Genomic DNA, 22076 nt, shown 5'->3' on the forward strand with positions numbered 1-22076 from the left:
TTATTTGAATTGCTTTAATAAACTTTAGGCCAAAACAGCAACAAAACCACAAGATGGCAATTTTACAACATCCAAATAAAATCACTGAACAAAAATAGACCACGTACAATCTCAAAGTTGCATTGATATTTTTTTTTTTTTTTAAACACTAGTTTACATTTGTTCTAATAATAAAATGAACACCATGACATATTTTAAAATGACCACACCGCATATTTTTGTATTGGATGAAACAAAGTGACTTTTAAAGATCAAACATTTGTAGTCTCTAACTAGATTAGGCCAGGGTTTCCCAAACTTGGTCCTGGGGCCCCCCTGGGTGCACATTTTGTTTTTTACTAGCACTATACAGCTGATTCAAAGCTTGAGTTGGTTATTGAATCTGCTGTGTAGTGCTAGAGAAAAAACAAATGTGCACCGGGGGGGGAGCAGGATGAAGTTTGGGAAACCCTGGATTAGGCCACTGTGGTGATAGATATAGCTAATAATTCTCAAAACATACAAATGTATACAAAACTATGGCCAACCACTGGGAGTCAACACACATTAGACATTTCCCACTCATCCAAACAGGATTACTTGATTGATTTGAAAGGAAAAAACAGTTCTGAATTAAGTATAAACCTACATTCCCATGATATCACGTACTGAACATATATTGTAGGCAGATTTGAGACATGGAGGGCTCTTGCAATCAAACAGCTGCATAGATTTTTCTCCCAACAACAGTTGATTCACTTGTGGACAGTACTCATTACAATACTAGGATGACAGTAAAAGCCAAGGCCTTTTAGGGCTTCTCCAAACTGTCAGTTCTTCATTCCCTAACCATCTCAAGACTTCCACAGATAGTTTATTAAATACCTTAACCAAGTTACCTGGAAACAATCTCAGGAAAATATGACATACAGAGTACAACAAAAATGTCTTCACTTCAATAATTTCAGGTAAGACAGACTAAACATGATAGGCAAACAAAATGGGGCGCTGGGTTAATAACATGCACACAGACTACCTGTTAAATTATAGTGCCAGCAATAAAAGTTTTAGTAAGGGATTAGTACATTAAAGGATTTTAACAACTATAGATACATGCCTTTCCTTTTTTGTTTCCTATGAACAGAGACTTTTGAAAACTACATTGTAAATGAGAGCACAGAACAGGTAAGGAATTAGTACATCTGCAAATAAATTATTTGTATAACTGCCATTTAAGGTAATATTCTGTAAAGCGAAGCATTAGTCTTTCACTGTTTGGGAACAAATATCGTTGCATGTTAGCTGCCCTGTAAGGGACGCAAACGATTTTAGTGGCATGTTGACATCTGAAGATACCTTAAGAGGAAAGATTCACCCATTCTGAATGTTATATTGCTTTTGTGCATCTGATGCAAAACGCATCATACCAGCTGTATTTCTGCCTGCTTGAACGGCGAATAGCCAAGATAAACATGAAATTACCCCAGGATTCGATAGAATATCACTCTAGATACACAAAAATTATATTCAAAATGGGGGGAAATTATTTCATTGTTGTAATACATAATCTAACACATCTCAAAGGTCAAGCTCTTGCATATACTTTTTAAAAACAAGAAACATAATTCACAAGCTGGGTTGTTTTAGCAGTTAGAAATGCTAAACTCAGAACCCTTTTCTCAATTCAGAACAAAATAATTTAGACACATATGTTACGTCTTCTATAAAAACACCTTTTCCAATCTAAAAAAAGCAAGCCGAAATTGGTCACTCACACTTTTTCAAAAGGAATATCAATCATTGTTCAAAGGATGGTAATATGGAGTTTGGGGCCAATCGAAGGAGCCAGGGAGATTAAGGCTTTCTCACAAAAAGTGACAAGGAGAATGAGGCCATGGGAGTGATTAAAGGGGAGTCAAACACAGCACAATATCTGCCATTTCTTCTCCTCAAGGACCCAAGATGGCTTTCCATACAAAAGACAGTCATTTGATTACTTTCGTTTTTCCATAATTTTCACTTTCTGAGAAGCATTTTGGCAAAGTCTGAATTGGACATGGGCTTGGCCTGTGCTTCAAACCCAGCGTCTCCGGATGCACCCCCTGTGGGTTTAGGTGCAGTCCCATTTTCTGCTTTACTTTCTGATCCAGTCTGCCGATGTAGGGAACGAGGGATTAGTGAGAGCTGGGTTCTCCCTTTTCCCCTCCTGAAAAAGAAAACCAATGGAATCAAAGCTCTCATTCACATGTATATATTTATTCTGTGAACATGTGAGAATAGCCAATTTAAAAGGCAGCTTATGTTTAATCAGTTGGAGAAACATAGCTAATCGGATATTTGTAATGAGTACTATCGTTGTTAGAAGAGTATTATTACTAGTGTGTTGGAAACTTACGATCCATAGACCATAGCCCGTGGCATCATGGCTCCCATGGGCCTGCTGAAGTCAGGCTTGTCGGCTGCAGTTCTGTGAGGTGGGTTGCTAATGGCAACAGAGAGTGTGTGTTCCTGTAGTACCGTGCCATCCAACTTCACCACGGCCTGGGAGGCCTGAGCCTCATCTTCAAACTCCACGTACGCCAGACCCTGCAGACACGCCACAGCAGCACATTAGGGCAGCAACTCACATGAGAGCTATCCATTTTACGTATAAGTCAATGGAGCTTCTACATGTATGATTCAAATGATCTGTTTGGATGTTTACAAAGACTACACATAACAAATATAAGTTACTAACTTATTACTCAACTGGAGAAATCAAGAGCAAATTAATACTCTAAACCTAACATCTGGATGGAGAAAAATACTTAGCCTCCCAGCCCCAGACCTATACAGCCTAACCTCCCAGCCTCAGACCTGCACAGCCTAACCTCCCAGCCCCAGACCTGTACAGCCTAACCTCCCAGCCCCAGACCTATACAGCCTAACCTCCCAGCCCCAGACCTGTACAGCCTAACCTCCCAGCCCCAGACCTATACAGCCTAACCTCCCAGCCCCAGACCTATACAGCCTAACCTCCCAGCCCCAGACCTGCACAGCCTAACCTCCCAGCCCCAGACCTGCACAGCCTAACCTCCCAGCCCCAGACCTATACAGCCTAACCTCCCAGCCCCAGACCTGTACAGCCTAACCTCCCAGCCCCAGACCTATACAGCCTAACCTCCCAGCCTCAGACCTGCACAGCCTAACCTCCCAGCCCCAGACCTGTACAGCCTAACCTCCCAGCCCCAGACCTATACAGCCTAACCTCCCAGCCCCAGACCTATACAGCCTAACCTCCCAGCCCCAGACCTGCACAGCCTAACCTCCCAGCCCCAGACCTGCACAGCCTAACCTCCCAGCCCCAGACCTATACAGCCTAACCTCCCAGCCCCAGACCTGTACAGCCTAACCTCCCAGCCCCAGACCTATACAGCCTAACCTCCCAGCCCCAGACCTATACAGCCTAACCTCCCAGCCCCAGACCTATACAGCCTAACCTCCCAGCCCCAGACCTGCACAGCCTAACCTCCCAGCCCCAGACCTGCACAGCCTAACCTCCCAGCCCCAGACCTATACAGCCTAACCTCCCAGCCCCAGACCTATACAGCCTAACCTCCCAGCCCCAGACCTGCACAGCCTAACCTCCCAGCCCCAGACCTATACAGCCTAACCTCCCAGCCCCAGACCTGTACAGCCTAACCTCCCAGCCCCAGACCTATACAGCCTAACCTCCCAGCCCCAGACCTGCACAGCCTAACCTCCCAGCCCCAGACCTGCACAGCCTAACCTCCCAGCCCCAGACCTGCACAGCCTAACCTCCCAGCGTTATGCCTCCTAACCTTGGGTTTGCCTGAGCGGTTGGTGACCAGGCGGATGTCTTTGATGGTGCCTTGATCATTGCACAGCTCCTCCAGCTGCTCCTTGGTGCAGGAAAAGGGCAGGCCCGAGATAAAGATCTTGTGTTTCTCCAGGTTTGTGTTGTACTTAAATACCTAGAGGAAGAGACATGAAAAGAGTAACTCACTTTCTATATGGTGAAACCACCATTCCATTCATCCACCCCTAAATCAAAACTAACTGAACAAAAATATTAAAAAACGCAACAGCCAACAATTTCAAAGGTTTTACTGAGTTACAGTTCATATAAGGAAATCAGTCAATTGAAATTATTTCATTATGCCCTAATCCATTGATTTCACATGACTGGGAATACAGATATGCATATATTGGTGACAGATATCTTTAAAAAAAGGTAGGGGTGTAGATCAGAAAACCAGTCAGTATCTGGTGTGACCACCATTTGCCTCATGCAGGGCAACATCTCTTTTGCATAGTTGATCAGGCTGTAGATTGTGGCCTGTGGAATGTTGTCCCATTTCTCTTCAATGGTTGTGCGAAGTTGCTGGATATTGTCGGGAACTGGAACATGCTGTCATACACGTTGATCCAGAGCATCCCAAACATGCTCAATGGGTGACATGTCTGGTGAGTATGCAGGCCATGGAAGACCTGGGACATTTTCAGCTTCCAGGAATGATGTACAGATCCTTGCGACATGGGTCCGTGCATTACCATGCTGAAACATGAGGTGATGGCAGATGAATGGCACGACAAAGATCCCGATGTCAGGATCTTGACACAGTATCTTTGTGCATTCAAACTGCCATCAATAAACTGAAATTGTTTTCATTGTCCATAGCTTATGCCTGCCCATATCATAACCCCACCATGAAATGAAGCACTCTGTTCACAACGTTGACATCAGCAAACAGCTTGCCCACACGACGCCATACACATGGTCTGCGGTTATGAGGCCGGTTGGATGTACTGCCAAATTCTCTAAAATGTTGGAGGTGGCTTATGGTAGAAAAATTAACATTAAATTATCTAGCAACAGCTTTAGGACATTCCTGCAGTCAGCATGCCAAATGCATGCTCCCTCAAAACTTGAGATATCTATGGTATTGTGTTGTGAGACTAAACTGCACATTTTAGAGTGGAACAAGGTGCACCTGTGTATTGATCATACTGTTTAATCAGCTTCTTGATATGCCACACCTGTCAGGTGGATGGATTATCTTGGCAAAGGAAAAATGTTTACTAACAGGAATGTAAACTAATTTGTGCACAACATTTTAGACAAATAAGCATGTGTATGGAACATTTCTAGGATCTTATTTCAGCTCATGAAACATGGGATCAACACTTTACATGTTGCGTTTATATTTTTTGTTCAATGTAGATGGTCTCACTCACCTTAAAATCAGGGTTCTTGTTTTTATCCACACAGAGCGATACGAACATTGGCCTGCCGTCTACCTCACGCCGGTCCATCTTCAGGGCCTCGGACACGGACGTCTTGCCCTCAAACTGTACGTAGCAGTACCCTCTGAAGCCCTTGGCAGCATAGACGGGGCGCACTGACTGGATAGGACCACAGGACTCAAACAACTCCTTCAGTCTCTTCTCTGGATCCTCCATGCTGAAGGCCAGGTTGCTGATAAACACACTGCAGTCATCCTTGCGTTGTTCGGGGTTATCTTCCTGGGTCTTCCGTACGGTGGCTGGTGCTATCTGCTGGCCCCTCTTAGCACCAGGGGGTTCCTGTCTGCGGCAAGGGGGAGCTCTCCTTCCAAATAGTCCACTCTCTGTCTCCATGAACTCCTCAGCACCTCCTCCCCTGAAGCTGCCCTGGTTGCCCTCCCCTCGGTGCCTCTTTGGAGGTTGCTCTGTTGCACAGAAGATAAATTGGGTGTAAGGCCCTGCGATAGACTGGCGTCCTGTCCAGGGGGTGTACGTGTACATCAAGCTGCCACACGCTACAAAATCAGGAGATAGGCTCCTGCCCTATGAGCTGTTCCGGCTCAAGGCTACTTACTTACTGTTGCACAGAGGTGACACAAAGCTTTAGCAAACACACAGGATGACTTTTATACTTGCCACTTTGTTAGCATAAGCGTAGACTAAGCAATAACATTCCTATGTAAAAAATAATGAAAGAAAAAAAATGGTAGGATCGTCATGTCGTCTCTCCTTACCCGATTCCCGGTGTCTCTCCTTACCCGATTCCCGGTGTCTCTCCTTACCCGATTCCCGGTGTCTCTCCTTACCCGATTCCCGGTGTCTCTCCTTACCCGATTCCCGGTGTCTCTCCTTACCCGATTCCCGGTGTCTCTCCTTACCCGATTCCCGGTGTCTCTCCTTACCCGATTCCCGGTGTCTCTCCTTACCCGATTCCCGGTGTCTCTCCTTACCCGATTCCTCCCCCCACTCATCCTCGTTATCCTCATCCTCTGCCTTCCTCTTCTCCCCAGGCCTGCTGCCTTTCTGTCCCTTCTTTTGGTTCTTCTTGTCTGCCTTGGCCCTCCGCCGCTGTTCAGTCTTCTCCTCTTCTTGTCGGACCAGATGGGCCTCTTTCTCTGCCACCTGAGAGAGGGACAGGGATGAAGTTATGAACATGACAGCACAGAAACAGACAGCTGCACAAGCAAAGCGTGTGTTTTTTCCTTTCAATTCTGTCATAAAAAATCTACAACTGTTGCTTTTCAATGTAAAAAAAGAAATAAAATCCCATTCCATCCTCCCCTGCCCAGTATAATCAACGTTCTATGTTCACAGGCCTAGCTAGCAGCAGTGTTGTGAGTGTTGCGGGATCAGCTTACCTTGGCCCTCTGCTCGTTTACTCTGTTCAGCCTTGTCTCAGTCTTCTGCACTGCTGCATCCCAGTCCTCCAGAGACCCTGGTGGCGACACAACAAACTGCACTGAAGCGCTCACCTTACTCTCACACCATGACTTACCAATTCAGTGTTGTTTTCTACAAAACAGCCAATCAATACCCCCAACTGATACCTGTCCACTTATTCATGGCATTTCCATCACAAAAAAGACTCACCCTCAACCCTCTCAAAGGTGAGCAGGACCTCACACACATGCTCAGGGTAGTCGGAGGTACACTGGACGGCCCTGTGGAGGGCTTTCCTGCAATGGAGAGCATCTCCGTACGACCTGCAAAGAGTCAAACCATATCACAACCACCATCAGATTTGTCATAGATACATCAATCTCTCTAGCCATCAAATCAACAGTTCACAGGTGACCACTAAATACCTCCCTGACCTCTCCAGGTTATAGTGGCCTCCCTGACCTCTCCAGGTTATAGTGGCCTCCCTGACCTCTCCAGGTTATAGTGGCCTCCCTGACCTCTCCAGGTTATAGTGGCCTCCCTGACCTCTCCAGGTTATAGTGGCCTCCCTGACCTCTCCAGGTTATAGTGGCCTCCCTGACCTCTCCAGGTTATAGTGGCCTCCCTGACCTCTCCAGGTTATAGTGGCCTCACTGACCTCTCCAGGTTATAGTGGCCTCACTGACCTCTCCAGGTTATAGTGGCCTCACTGACCTCTCCAGGTTATAGTGGCCTCACTGACCTCTCCAGGTTATAGTGGCCTCACTGACCTCTCCAGGTTATAGTGGCCTCACTGACCTCTCCAGGTTATAGTGGCCTCACTGACCTCTCCAAGTTATAGTGGCCTCACTGACCTCTCCAGGTTATAGTGGCCTCACTGACCTCTCCAGGTTATAGTGGCCTCACTGACCTCTCCAGGTTATAGTGGCCTCACTGACCTCTCCAGGTTATAGTGGCCTCACTGACCTCTCCAGGTTATAGTACTCCAGCCACATGTTGGCGAATTTGGCATTCCCTTTTGTCATGATGCTGTCCCACAGTTCTCTAGCTTTCTGAATGTTCTTACAATGCAGGGCCTGGTCAGAGAGAGGGAGAAAATTGTAAACAATCACATTTTAAATTGTATAGATGCAATTTTTGCACTGACTTGTATCTGCAATGAAAGAAGCAAGTGAACAAGACAAGTTTGTCATGATCGTCACCCTTACCTCTATCTTTGCCCAGACCTGCATGATGGTACAGGAAGGGTCTCCACTTTCACTAAATCCTAGACAGGAGTAATACACAGTGGTGAGTCTCCAACACAAACACCAAGATGAAGAGTACTGTACACAGGCTGCAGGTCCACTTACTCTCTTCAACATCCTGTTTCATATAGTCTAGAGAACGGGTGAAGGCTGCCCGCAGCTCCTCCAGCTCTCTGCTTGACTCTGGAAAATAAACACCATTATCAATAAAGGACTTCATTCATCCATACATTTGACTTTCTCCACACCACAAATATGATCTTATTACTTATGTTACTTTGCATTACCCAATGTTAAGGTGCTTTCACCTTTGCTGAAATCGACACGCCTCCTCAGGTAATCGAGGTACGCTTCCCAGATATTAACATAATCTGTAGCTTGTATGAATCCGGCATTCAGGGCCTTTTCAAAAACGTCTGTGGAGGGGGAAAAATAGATGGTCTTTCATGATTCCACAGTCCCAGTACCAATAATAGGAGCAATACAACATCTTTAACCAAGTTCACCCCTTTTCATTGAAACATACATTTCATTCATGTTTAAAATCTCCTTGTTTACATCCACACCATACATGACACATATGAGTGCTGCCTCCATAACCCACCTGTGGTCAAGTGCTTACCTGATATAGTTTGGTGGTCGGCCCCATGCCTCTCCAGGGCAATCAGGTAGTTCTTCCACAGGCCCATGGTCCAGGGGCAGTTCCTGACCGCACGGTCGTGAGAGGACAGGACCAGGTCTTTAATTTTTAGTTGACGATCCTGAGGCAACAGCAAAAGACTTGTTAATAAAACAATCAATCACAACCCACATTGACAAGGAACTCAAAAACTGTGAATCTACAGTCATTTCTACCGGAGTGATAAATTACTTCTTTGCTAGAAAGGTGAACCTGTGGGATAGCGTTCATTTTCCATCATAACGCTGCACAAGGAATATTATACAGCCCAACACCATTAGGCAAAGTCATAATTTGATTCATGTGTGGAAGCATATAATGCAGTTAAATCGCACCTCCATCAATTTAATCACTTCCTTTAGTATATGCAGAAGGCCAAAACTTGGCTTTTAAAAGGAGCCTAATGGATCACAGGTTTGGAACAATAAGATTCAACTTTTGTTTCTTCATTAAACTGGTGAAACGGCCAGGCTCTGATGAATTACTGGATGTTGTCCGTGTTTAAGGTTGCGATCTCAGCATCTTATTACCATCCCATTAAAGCAATTAAAAGGCCATGAATAAATTTCAGGAGCTGCTGGAGAGAGCGAGAGACGGCTGGCTGTGAGTAATTAAAATGAGCCCAGTGCAGCATGTCACCCGGTGCAGTGGAAGGGGGGTGGTGGACACTCACCAGGTACTTGGTGTACTTGGCCCACATGTCTGGTACCAAGCAGTTCTCTGCCAGTGCCCGCTCAAAGATGATCTGGATCCGTGCCGGGTCACCCTCCTTTTGCTCATAGTCAATGTAGGTCTGATATTCTGCTAGCTTGGGTGGCTCGGCTGCCATCTGAAACACAAACGTTGGCATGTTAAAGGCATTGAGCAGATGACCATGTCTAGCATACAGACTCGCAATGATTTCAGAGGTACACGTAGGAAAAAGCAATCAATTTGCTTAAGCACATAATGCTTAAAATGACACAAAACGTTCCTACTAATCTACTGCTACTTTCTAGGCAGTGCAATCAGAATTGAATGCTTCAAATCCATTGAAAATCCTTCAGTTCACGCCCAGGCTCTGTCGCAGCCGTCCGCGCGACCGGGAGGTCCGTGGGGCAACGCACAATTGGCCTATCGTCGTCCGGGTTAGGGAGGGTTTGGCCGGTAGGGATATCCTTGTCTCATCGCGCACTAGCGACTCCTGTGGTGGGCCGGGCGCAGTGCGCGCTAACCAGGTCGCCAGGTGCACGGTGTTTCCTCCGACACATTGGTGCGGCTGGCTTCCGGGTTGGATGCGCGCTGTGTTAAGAAGCTGTGCGGCTTGGTTGGGTTGTGTTTCGGAGGACGCATGGCTTTCGACCTTTGTCTCTCCCGAGCCCGTACGGGAGTTGTAGCGATGAGACAAGATAGTAACTACTAACAATTGGATACCACGAAATTGGGGAGAAAAGGGGGTAAAATTCCAAAAAAAGAAGGTGAAAAAGAAAGAAAATCCTTCCAAAACAAACAGCATGGTACAAAATGTCCAGGGTAGAATACAATCTAGGTAAGTACCAAAGTCTCCTCATATGGCTTGCTCTTCTCCATCTGTTGCAGGGCCCTCTTGAACTTCTGGGAGACTGTATCAGACACCCCCTGGTCAGACCACTCCTCATACTCTGCATATGTTCCTTCCATGTCTGTAAAACAGCAGTTATCATTAGGAGAAACCCTTTTCACATTCTAAGTGTGGCTTAAAATGAAGGTGATTATATAAAAGAGCATCATGTGCATTTATTACAAAAAATTAAAAGGGAGGAACACCAAAAGGTTAAAATCTCATTCAGAAGGATATTGGCTTTTGACATTTTGAGTGTGTCCTCATTTTACCAATAACACACAGCCATGTAAATGCTTCAGCCTGTTCGCTTTTTCTTTGTGCCATTATCTTGTGGAGGTAGAAAACAGTGACTGACAGGCCGTAGATAAGGAGGGATTATACACTGAGCGTTGGCACCATGGTTGGCACAGGTCACAGAAGCGAATGCCTCCGGTGGCCTTTCAGCCGGACCAGAAAAAAGGCAGCAGACAATGCCAGACCATCTGGCTATCTCTTGGCGAGTCCTGCGCTTGGATGAAAGGCTGGTCAGGGACCACATTACTGTGCCTGGTGAGAATGAGTGCTTTCTCTGTAAACCTCTATCGAGTCTTTGAAAAGCAACATAGTAAAAGAAATCAACACTCAGCAACTCTCCTAGTGGCTGGTGACTTTAATGCAGGAAAACAAATCAATTTTACCTCATTCCTACCAGCATGTCGCCTGTGCAACTAGAGGGGGGGGGACAAAACAAACTGAGCTAACGTCTAAAGCTGCCGTTTTCAAGGAGCGGGACACGAACCCAGACGCTTATAAGAAATCCCTCTACGCCCTCCGACGAACCATCAAACAAGCAAAGCATAAATACAGGACTAACATCTAATCCTACAACACCAGCTCTGACGCTCATTGGATGTGGCAGGGCTTGCAAACTATCACGGATTACAAAGGGAAACCCAGCTACGAGCTGCCCGGTGACACGAGCCTACCAGATAAAATAAATGCCTTCCATGCTCGCTTCGAGGCAAGCAAAACTGCCTCAAAGCTCTCTGTAGCCAATGTGAGTAAGACCTTTAAAACAGGTTAACATTCAAGGCCAGACGGATTACCAGAACGCGTACTCAGAGCATGCGCTGACCAACTGGCAAGTGTCTTCACTGACATTTTCAACCTCTCCCTGACCCAGTCTGTAATACCTACATGTTTCAAGAAAACCACCATAGTCCCTGTGCCCATAAACACCAAGGTAAACTGTCTAAATTACTATCGCCCTGTAGCACTCACATCTGTAGCCATGAAATGCTTTGAAAGGCTGGTCATGGCTAACATCAACACTATCACCCCAGACCTACTCCAATTTGCATACCACTCCAACAAATCCACAGATGACACAATCTCTATTGCACGCCACACTGCCCTTCCCAATTGAACTAGGGTTGTCCCCGACTAAATATGTTTTCCCATATATAGACACACCCTATGTGTTTAAATAAAATCATCTTGTCTGAAGCTTTAAGTACAATGTGATTAATAAATTCACACAAATGACTCAAGAGGGAGCCAGAGATCAAGATAGCCTAACCAGAAGAAAAAAAACTGTTGCCGAACCACCTCCTCCCACTGCTGCTGGCCTTCGCAGATTGTGCCATTATGCTCGGTAATAGTCTACACCAGGGGTTGGCAACCTTTTCCATTTGGACCAGTGGTGGGGAAAGTACACAATTGTCATACTTGAGTAAAAGTAAAGATAACTTTACAAAAAATGACTCAAGTAAAAGTCACACAGTAAAAAACTACTTGAGTAAAAGTCTAAAAGTAATTGGTTTTAAATACACTTAAGTATCAAAAGTAAATGTAATTGCTAAAACGTACTTACGTACTTTGGAAAGTATTCAGACTTTTTCCACATTTTGTTAGGTTATTCTAAAATTGATTAAATCGTTTTTTTTTCTCAACTCAATCTACACACAATACCCCATAATGACAAAGCAAAAACAAGTTAATAATTGTACGCAAATTTATTTAAAAAAATGAAATGTACATAAGTATTCAGACCCTTTACTCAGTACCTTGTTGAAGCACATTTTGCAGCCTCGAGTCTTCTTGAGTATGACGCTACAATCTTGGCACACCTGTATTTGGGGAGTTTCTCCCATTCTTCTCTGCAGATCCTCTCAAGCTCTGTCAGGTTGGATGGGGAATGTTGCTGCACAGCTATTTTCAGGTCTCTCCAGAGATATTTGATCAGGTTCAAGTCCAGGCTCTGGCTGGGCCACCAAAGAACATTCAGAGACTTGCCCTGAAGCCACTGCTGCGTTGTCTTGGCTGTGTGCTTAGGGTTGTTGTCCTGTTGGAAGGTGAACCTTCGCCCCAGTCAGGTCCTGAACGCTCTGAGATAGGTTTTCATCAAGGACCTCTCAGTACTTTGCTCCGATCCTGACTAGTCTCCCAGTCCCTGACGCTGAAAAACATTCCCACAGCATGATGCTGCCACCACCATGCTTCCCCGTGGGATTGTGCCAGGTTTCCTCCAGATGTGGACCTTGGCATTCAGGCCAAAGAGTTCACCCTTGGTTTTATCAGACCAGAGAATCTTGTTTCTCATGGTCTGAGAGTCTTTAGGTGCCTTTTGGCAAACTCTAAGCGGGCTGTCATGTGCCTTTTACTGAGGAGTGGCTTCCGCCTGGCCACTCTACCATAAAGGCCTGATTGGTGGAGTGCTGCAGAGATTGTTGTCCTTCTGGAAGTTTGTCCTATCTCCACAGAGGAACTCTGGAGCACTGTCAGAGTGACCATCAGGTTCTTGGTCACCTCCCTGACCAAGGCCCTTCTCCCCCGATTGCTCAGTTTGGCCGGGCGGCCAGCTCAAGGAAGAGTCTTAGTGGTCCCAAACGTATTCAATTTAAGAATGAGGAAGGCAACTGTGTTCTTGGGGACCTTCAATGCTGAAGAAATGTTTTGGTACCCTTCCCCAGATCTGTGCCTCGACACAATCCTGTCTCGGAGCTCCACAGGGAATTATTTCGACCTCATGGCTTGGTTTTTGCTCTGACATATACTGTCAACTGTGGGACCTTATATAGACAGGTGTGTACCTTTCCAAATTATGCCCAATCAATTGAATATACCACAGATGGACTCCAATCAAGTTGTGGAAACATCTCAAGAATGATCAATGGAAACAGAATGCACCCGAGCTCAATTTCATGTCTCATAGCAAAGGGTCTGAATAATTATGTAAATAAGGGGTATTGTGAGTAGATTGCTGAGGAAATGTTTTTATTTAATCAATTTCAGAATAAGGCTGTAATGTAACAAAATGTGGAAAAAGTCATGGGGTCTGAATGCATTCCAAAGGCACTGTAAGTATCAAAATCCCTATATTAAGCAAGCCAGACAGCACCATCTTCTCCTTTTTTTAAATTTACGGATAGCTTGTGGCACACTCCAACATAATTTACAAACGGAACATTTGTGTTTAGTGAATCCACCAGATCAGGTAGTAGGGATGACCAGGGATGTTCTCTTGATACGTGTGTGAATTGGACCATTTTCTTGTCGTTTTTATTTTATTTAAACTTTATTTAACCAGGTAAGCTAGTTGAGAACAAGTTATCATTTACAACTGCAACCTGGCCAAGATAAAGCAAAGCAGTGCGACACAAACAACAACACAGAGTTACACATGGAATAAACAAACGTAGTCAATAACAATTTTTTTTTTTTTTTTATAGAAAAAAAAGTCTATATACAGTGTGTGCAAATGGCGTGAGGAGGTAAGGCAATAAATAGGCCATAGTAACGAAGTAATTACAATTTAACACTGGAGTAATAAATGAGCAGATGATGATGTGCAAGTAGTGATACTGGTGTGCAAAAAAAGCAGAAAGGTAAATAAAAACAATATGGGAATGAGGTAGGTAGATTGGGTGGGCTATTTACAGATGGGCTGTGTACAGCTGCAGTGATCTGTAAGCTGCTCAGACAGCTGATGTTTAAAGTTAGTGAGGGAACTATAAGTCTCCAGCGATTTTTGCAATTCGTTCCAGTCATTGGCAGCAGAGAACTGGAAGGTAAGGCGGCCAAAGCAGGTGTTGGCTTTGGGGATGACCAGTGAGATATACCTGCTGGAGCGCGTGCTATGGGTGGGTGTTGTTATCGTGACCAGTGAGCTGAGATAAGGCGGAGCTTTACCTAGCATCGACTTATAGATGACCTGGAGCCAGTGGGTCTGGCGACGAATATGTAGCGAGGGCCAGCTGACTAGAGTATACAGGTCGCAGTGGTGGGTAGTATATGGGGCTTCAGTAACAAAACGGATGGCACTGTGATAGACTGCATCTAGTTTGCTGAGTAGAGTATTGGAAGCCATTTTGTAAATGACATCGTCGAAGTCGAGGATCGGTAGGATGGTCAGTTTTACGAGGGTATGTTTGGCGGCGTGAGTGAAGGAGGCTTTGTTGTGAAATAGGAAGCCGATTCTAGATTTAATTTTGGATTGGAGATGTGTAATATGAGTTTGGAAGGAGAGTTTACAGTCGAGCCACACACCTAGGTATTTGTAGTTGTCCACATTCTCCAAGTTAGAACCGTCCAGAGTAGTGATGCTAGTCGGGCGGGCGGGTGCGGACAGCGAACGGTTGAAGAGCATGCATTTGGTTTTACTAGCGTTTAAGAGCAGTTGAAGGCCACGGAAGGAGAGTTGTACGGCATTGAAGCTCGTTTGGAGGTTACTTAACACAGTGTCCAAAGAAGGGCCAGATGTTTTATTTATTTATTTATTTCACCTTTATTTAACCAGGTAGGCAAATTGAAACACGTTCTCATTTACAATTGCGACCTGGCCAAGATAAAGCAAAGCAGTTCGACACATACAACAACACATAGTTACACATGGAGTAAAACAAACATACAGTCAATAATACAGTGAAAAATAAGTCTATATACAATATGAGCAAGTGAGGTGAGATAAGGGAGGTGAAGGCAAACAAAATATATATATAAATAAATAAAAATATAAAAAGGCCATGGTGGTGAAGTAAATACAATATAGCAAGTAAAAAAAACACTGGAATGGTTGGTTTGCAGTGGAAGAAGGTGCAAAGTAGAGATAGAAATAATGGGGTGCAAAGGAGCAAAATAAATAAATACAGTAGGTAAAGAGGTAGTTGTTTGGGCTAAATTATAGATGGGCTATGTACAGGTGCAGTAATCTATGAGCTGCTCTGACAGCTGGCGCTTAAAGCTAGTGAGGGAGATAAGTGTTTCCAGTTTCAGAGATTTTTGTAGTTCGTTCCAGTCATTGGCAGCAGAGAACTGGAAGGAGAGGCGGCCAAAGGAAGAATTGGTTTTGGGGGTGACCAGAGAGATATACCTGCTGGAGCGCGTGCTACGGGTGGGCGTTGCTATGGTGACCAGCGAGCTGAGATAAGGGGGGACTTTACCTAGCAGGGTCTTGTAGATGACCTGGAGCCAGTGGGTTTGGCGACGAGTGTGAAGCGAGGGCCAGCCAACGAGAGCATACAAGTCGCAGTGGTGGGTAGTATATGGGGCTTTGGTGACAAAACGGATGGCACTGTGATAGACTGCATCCAATTTATTGAGTAGGGTTTTGGAGGCTATTTTGTAAATGACATCACCGAAGTCGAGGATTGGTAGGATGGTCAGTTTTACAAGGGTATGTTTGGCAGCATGAGTGAAGGATGCTTTGTTGCGGAATAGGAAGCCGATTCTAGATTTAACTTTGGATTGGAGATGCTTGATGTGAGTCTGGAAGGAGAGTTTACAGTCTAACCAGACACCTAGGTATTTGTAGTTGTCCACATATTCTAAGTCTAAGTCAGAGCCAGATGTATACCAAATAGTGTTGTCTGCGTAGAGGTGGATCAGGGAATCACCAGCAGCAAGAGCGACATCGTTGATATATACACAAAGAAAAGAGTTGGCCCGAGAATTGAACCCTGTGGTACCCCCATAGAGACTGCCAGAGGTCCAGACAACAGGCCCCCCGATTTGACACACTGAACTCTGTCAGAGAAGTAGTTGGAGAACCAGGCGAGGCATTTGAGAAACCAAGGCTGTTGAGTCTGCCAATGAGAATACGGTGATTGACAGAGTCGAAAGCCTTGGCCAGGTCGATGAATACAGCTGCACAGTAATGTCTCTTATCGATGGCGGTTATGATATCGTTTAGTACCTTGAGCGTGGCTGAGGTGCACCGTGACCAGCTCGGAAACCGGATTGCACAGCGGAGAAGGTACGATGGGATTCGAAATGGTCAGTGATCTGTTTATTAACTTGGCTTTCAAAGACTTTAGAGAGGCAGGGCAGGATGGATATAGGTCTATAACAATTTGCGTCTAGAGTGTCACCCCCTTTCAAGAGGGGGATGACCGCGGCAGCTTTCCAATCTTTAGGGATCTCGGACGATACGAAAGAGAGGTTGAACAGACTGGTAATAGAGGTTGCAACAATAGCGGCGGATAATTTTGGAAAGAGATGCTCCAGATTGTCTAGCCCAGCTGATTTGTACAGGTCCAGGTTTTGCAGCTCTTTCAGAACATCTGCTATCTGGATTTGGGTGAAGTAGAAGCTGGGGAGGCTTGGGCAAGTAGCTGTGGGGGGTGTGGAGCTGTTGGCCGGGGTAGCCAGGAGGAAAGCATGGAGAAATGCTTATTGAAATTCTCGATTATCGTGGATTTATCGGTGGTGACAGTGTTAGCCTCAGTGCAGTGTGCAGCTGGGAGGAGGTACTCTTATTCTCCATGGACTGCTATGGTCCTGCTAAGCATTCAATATGTAACAAGTGCTTTTGGGTGTCAAGGGAAACGGTATGGAGTAAAAAGTACATTATTTTCTATAGGAATGTACTGACATAAAAGTAGTCAAAAATATAAATAGTAGAGTAAAGTACAGATACCAAAAAAAAACTACTTAAGTAGAACTTAAAAGTATTTTTACTTCCTTTACACCACTGATTTGGAGTGCCAACTTAACTTTTCTACCGATTTGCGTGCCAGTTATGATTTTCATATGCACATTTTCGTGGAACAGTTTCATTTCTTTTATAATAAAGTCGGCGTATCTCAAAATCATTGTCATGTGATTAATAAAATTATATCTAAATTAAAATTACACAAATCTAAAATAAACTTCCATTGCCAACTATGTAAAAATAGCCTACATAAAGGCAACAAATAAAAACATTGCAGCCTGCAGGTAAAAAATATCCTGATAAAAATAAAGCACATTGGCTACGCATGGCCTGTCTGCAAGGAACTTCAAACATTGCATCAACTATCAACTTGGTCCAGCCAAAAGCTTGTGCTAACAAACTTGCAACATTGTATAAAATATTCTGGGCCCTCAGTTTCCTGTGCCAGTAAACTCCGGATAGACATAACTGTAGGCTATTTGAGGAAGAGATAAGAAGTAAATCAGATAGGCCTATTTTATGACATTTCTACTGGATCAGAGCATGACATTTTTTCCCTTTCATGACAAGTGGTTACCAAAAGGGAGAGAGCTGGAAAGATTTTTCAAATAGTTCCTCAATGTAGCCTATTTCAACTAAAATATTGAATGCATTAACAGAAATTACAATAACCAAACAAACACTGTAGATTAGAAATTATGGGCATTAAATGGTACATGTACTACTGGTAATACTGGTGTGTCATCCGTGTCCTCCGCAATGGATTAGTTCACTGAGACAGGCGCCAATCAAGACGTGCCATAAAACGTTGTTTTTTTTGTGCAACTGCTCAACTAAAAAAATTATTGGAAGACCAATAGCCTATCGAACAAACAATCGACTAAATGGGGTCAGCCCTAAAAGAAAAACATACGTGAGAATGCTGTTCATTGACTACAGCTCAGTGTTCAACACCATTATGCCCTACATGCTTATCACTAAGCTAAGTTTCCTGGGACTGAACACCTGCCTCTGCAACTGGATCCTGGACTTCCTGATGGGCCCGACTCCAACACCACCATTAATTTTGCCAACGACACAACAGTGGTGGGCCTGATCACCGACAACGATGAGACACCCTATAGGGAGAAGGTCAGAGACCTGGCAGTGTGGTGCCAGCACAATAACCTCTCCCTCAACGTCAGTGAGACAAAGGAGCTGATTGTGCACTACAGGAAACAGAGGGCCGAGCACACCCCCATTTACATCGACGAGGCTGTAGTGGAGTAGGTTGAGAGCTTCAAGTTCCTCGGTGTCCACATAACTAAGGATCTATCGTGATCCAAACAGACCAGCACAGTCATGAAGAGGGCACGACAACTGGTGGCTAAAAAGATTTGGCGTGGGCCATCAGATCCTCAAAAAGTTATACAACTGCACCATCGAGAGCATTTTGATGGCAACTGCTTGGCATCCGACCGCAAGGCGCTACAGAAGTTAATGCGTACGGCCCAGTACATCACTGGGGCCGAGCTCCCTGCCATCCAGGACCTCTATACTAGGCAGTGTCAGAGGAAGGCCCAAAAATTGTCAAAGACCCCAGCCACAGACTGTTCTCTCTGCTATTGCACGGCAAGCAATACCAATGCACCAAGTCTGGAACAAACAGAACCCTGGACAGCTTCTAACCCAAGCCATATAACTTCTAAACAGCTAATCAAACAGATACCCGGAATACCTGCATTGACCTTTTTTTGCACTGACTCTCTTGCACACACACACTGGACTCTGCCCACACAATCACACACACTACATACACATAAAATGCACATACATGCATAATGACGCCACACACACCTTTCACACTCACCACATATGCTGCTGATAGTAACTTTACCCCTACCTATATGTACAGTACATAGCTACCTCAATTGCCTCATACCTCTGCACATCGACTCGGTACTGGTACTCCTTGTATATAGCAATGTTATTTTCTACTCCCTATATATAGCCATGTTATTGTTATTCAATGTGTGACTTTTCATTTTTAGATTGTTGATCTCATCTTTAAAATCTGCATGGTTGGAAAAGGACCTGTAAGTAAGCATTTCGCTGTTAGTTTACACCTGAAGTCTATGAAGCAATTGACAAATCAAATTTGATTTGACAATGCACTGGCTCTACGACTCGGTCCTGAAAAGGTCATTGCGATGGGTACCTCCTAAGTGTGCCATAATAGCCTCTCAAGGACATGTTATTCCATCCAAACAAATCCCCCCCCCCCCCATACCCTCTGTATAGCATCCTCTCCAGAGTGGAGCAGGGAGAGCCTTACCCATTAAGGGGATGGCCAGCTGGCGGCGGAACAGAGTGTGGATGCGTTCGAGCTGAGCGTTCAGAAGCGCCTGCTGCTCGCAGGTGGGGACGCTGCCAGGGGGAGGCTGAGGAAAAAGAAGAGATAGAAAACTGAGACAAAATCCAGCAAAGAGTCTAGTTTGTGTAATATCAGATTGCGTTCAATCATGCTTTTTCAACATTTCTGCCCAATACTGAAGATACAAGGAAAATTTACCATCATCAATTTAGCAGATGGTCTTATACAAAACACCCTAAGAAATATAGACATGGGGAAATATAGAAAAATGAGCAGCATGTTGCAGCTACTAAAGATCATTATTCTTCAGGGGCGCTCACCTGAACAGTTGCCAGTATGACGTTCTCAAACTCCCTGTAGGCCTCCCACACAGTCGCCCCCTTGGTCATGTGCAGCCCCACGGCTGTCAGGGCTCTCTCGAAGATGCACCTCACCTTCTCCATCCCACCAGGCAGTCCCATGCCCCCGATAGAGTACTGGGCATACTCCAGCCAGATTTCAGGGCCTGAAGGCCACACAAGAATTTCAATGTTTACTTTACAATAACATCACATTATATAGAATCGTAACACAATCCAATAAGTAGGGACAGAACTCACAGATATAATCTTTCACAGCCATCTCAAAGAGCTCGTAGACTTTCTCCCGGTTCTGCTCCTCCTCGGTTAGGCGGATCTCATCCTTGAGCCAGTCCAGCCATATCTCTGCAAGAGGACAAGTCAGATTTGTATACAGTTCACAATAACATTCACTATGTTTACAACAATGAAACCATCACTTTTCACAGTAATGATGAAACAGTAAATCTTGTTCCAAATTACTGAATCATCACCATACATAAGACTTCTTCACACCAATTAATCACAAAAGAAGCAGCAGACCTTGCAACAAGTCTTATATTTAATCTAGTCTACCACATAAAGCACATCAGCTCAATCATAAAAGTGGCCAAGCATCAAGTCTGCTGCATCTCCAAAGGCCATCAGACACCAACCTTCAGTCAGTGGGAAGAGCTCACTCATCTTCTGCCTTGCCTTACGCAATGGAGGCAGTTCCCCCTCCTGCCTCAGGAGTTTTATGAGGTCCACATGACAGTTGTAGTCAAAAGCATTGATGGACAGCTGAAAGTCAGAGAGAGCATAGAAGACGAGTCAGACCAACAACCTTGTGTGTGTATTTACAGATGTTTTTGGTTTGCAAACAAATATATAATATGTAAGTGAACTAATTACTGTAATGAGTATTGCTTGTGAAATCAACCAGATATATTGACTGTTAAATGTTGTTGCTGACTGGCTAGCTACCTACCTACCTTTCTCAACTGCAGCCCGCCGAAAGGGCGCGTGTTTAGTTTGTAATACAACTGCAAGCACGTTGGCTGGTATTATATTCACACGTATTATATAATTGTGGCTGGGTAACATGCTAGTTGACTAGATAGTTACATAATGAGGCATCAACTAATAGCTAGCAAACTATTAGCATGCGAGCTAACGTTAGCTAAGTAGTTAGCTAGCTTTCTTGCAGTACAAGCGGTGCAAGTCTGCAAACAAGCCAACTTGTTTACTTTTAAATCAATGTACCAAACAACGATGTTAGCTGGTTGACATCAAACGTTATAAATGGCTAGCTGTAATAGTGTGGATTAAAATAGCTAGCTAGGTTTCCATTCATTTCTCAAACAGTTAGCTTAGCTAACGTACCTGCTCCTCCAAACGCTGAATTTCGGCTTCATTCTCTTTATCATCTTCTGACGAATCGTCTTCTTCATCGTCGGAATTTTCGATTCCCATACCCTCCTCTTCATCTGAATCCATTTCTCTTTCCATCCCTGCCTCTTCCTCCATCTCTTGCAACTGCGACTCTTCTGCGTTCCCCGTTGCTGCCATGTTGGAACTATGTCTGCCTGGTAACAGCAGTGAGAGCTGTCCAAGGTAGAGCCTGGCTGGCAAACCCACCCCCTGATACTACAATGCTAAATTCGAAACGTCACGTAATCTGTTACCTACATGGCAAGAACACAACCAAATAACTATGTATTAATATTACTTGGATAATAACAGCTATAACCACCATATATTGCATTTGCTAAGATTCCTCCTGAAAAGAGCGGATACCGAATGTCCCAGCAATTAAAGAGGGACTCCTGTAGGGCAATTTTAATGGCCGACGTCCCTGTGCATGCATGCTGTGCAATGATGAGAAGAAGCACATAAGCAGCCTATTGTACTGTTACGCACTTCGTCGTACATATCATGTGAGTAAAAAACAAAGTGGGAGATGTAGATCTATTTGTTCCTATACGTCTCAGAAGTAATTGATTCCTGTTTATATGCTAATGCGGCAAAATGCTACGTTACATTATTGTGCAGATGAGACTTAATAGACATGTTGCAATTGATCAGAATTTGTTATTTTGAATGCACAAACAATTTGTTGTTTGGGGCCACAGCACAGCATACTGCCAAAAATATTTGAAACAGCAGACAACCGCCTTTTCTTCTCGAACGCAAAAAAGTCGAAACTGTCATGTGTTTGTGTGACGTTTTGATTACGCTTCTTCTTTGGTTTTATGACGGTCCACAAACAAATATTATAGGTGCATGCTGCCACCTACAGTGTTGACTGTATATCAGCCTACAATTCTGTAGATGTATGAA

General features: G+C 44.5%; 1 protein-coding gene across 2 annotated transcripts; it reads right to left on the reverse strand.

Annotated features, from left to right (window-relative positions):
- Positions 1-21613, reverse strand: LOC129826402 (squamous cell carcinoma antigen recognized by T-cells 3-like). Of its 2 annotated transcripts, none has more exons than XM_055887099.1 (19): positions 21120-21613; positions 20411-20537; positions 20016-20120; positions 19737-19921; positions 19378-19483; positions 10108-10232; positions 9245-9400; positions 8515-8653; positions 8201-8308; positions 7998-8075; positions 7854-7912; positions 7612-7721; positions 6856-6968; positions 6624-6700; positions 6216-6387; positions 5218-5690; positions 3801-3953; positions 2375-2565; positions 1-2185 (listed from the first exon to the last, which is right to left on the reverse strand). In XM_055887099.1, exons 1-19 carry the CDS (start codon positions 21303-21305, stop codon positions 1996-1998), a joined length of 2853 nt encoding a protein of 950 aa, XP_055743074.1. In that variant the 5' UTR covers positions 21306-21613; the 3' UTR covers positions 1-1995. The 2 variants fall into 2 exon arrangements, with proteins under 2 accessions (XP_055743074.1, XP_055743073.1); XM_055887098.1 differs by having other exon boundaries at positions 8180-8308.
- Positions 21614-22076: the final 463 nt, after the last annotated feature.

The sequence above is a fragment of the Salvelinus fontinalis genome, chromosome 28, assembly GCF_029448725.1.
Source record: "Salvelinus fontinalis isolate EN_2023a chromosome 28, ASM2944872v1, whole genome shotgun sequence".
In the NCBI taxonomy this organism is placed as follows: Eukaryota; Metazoa; Chordata; class Actinopteri; order Salmoniformes; family Salmonidae; genus Salvelinus; species Salvelinus fontinalis.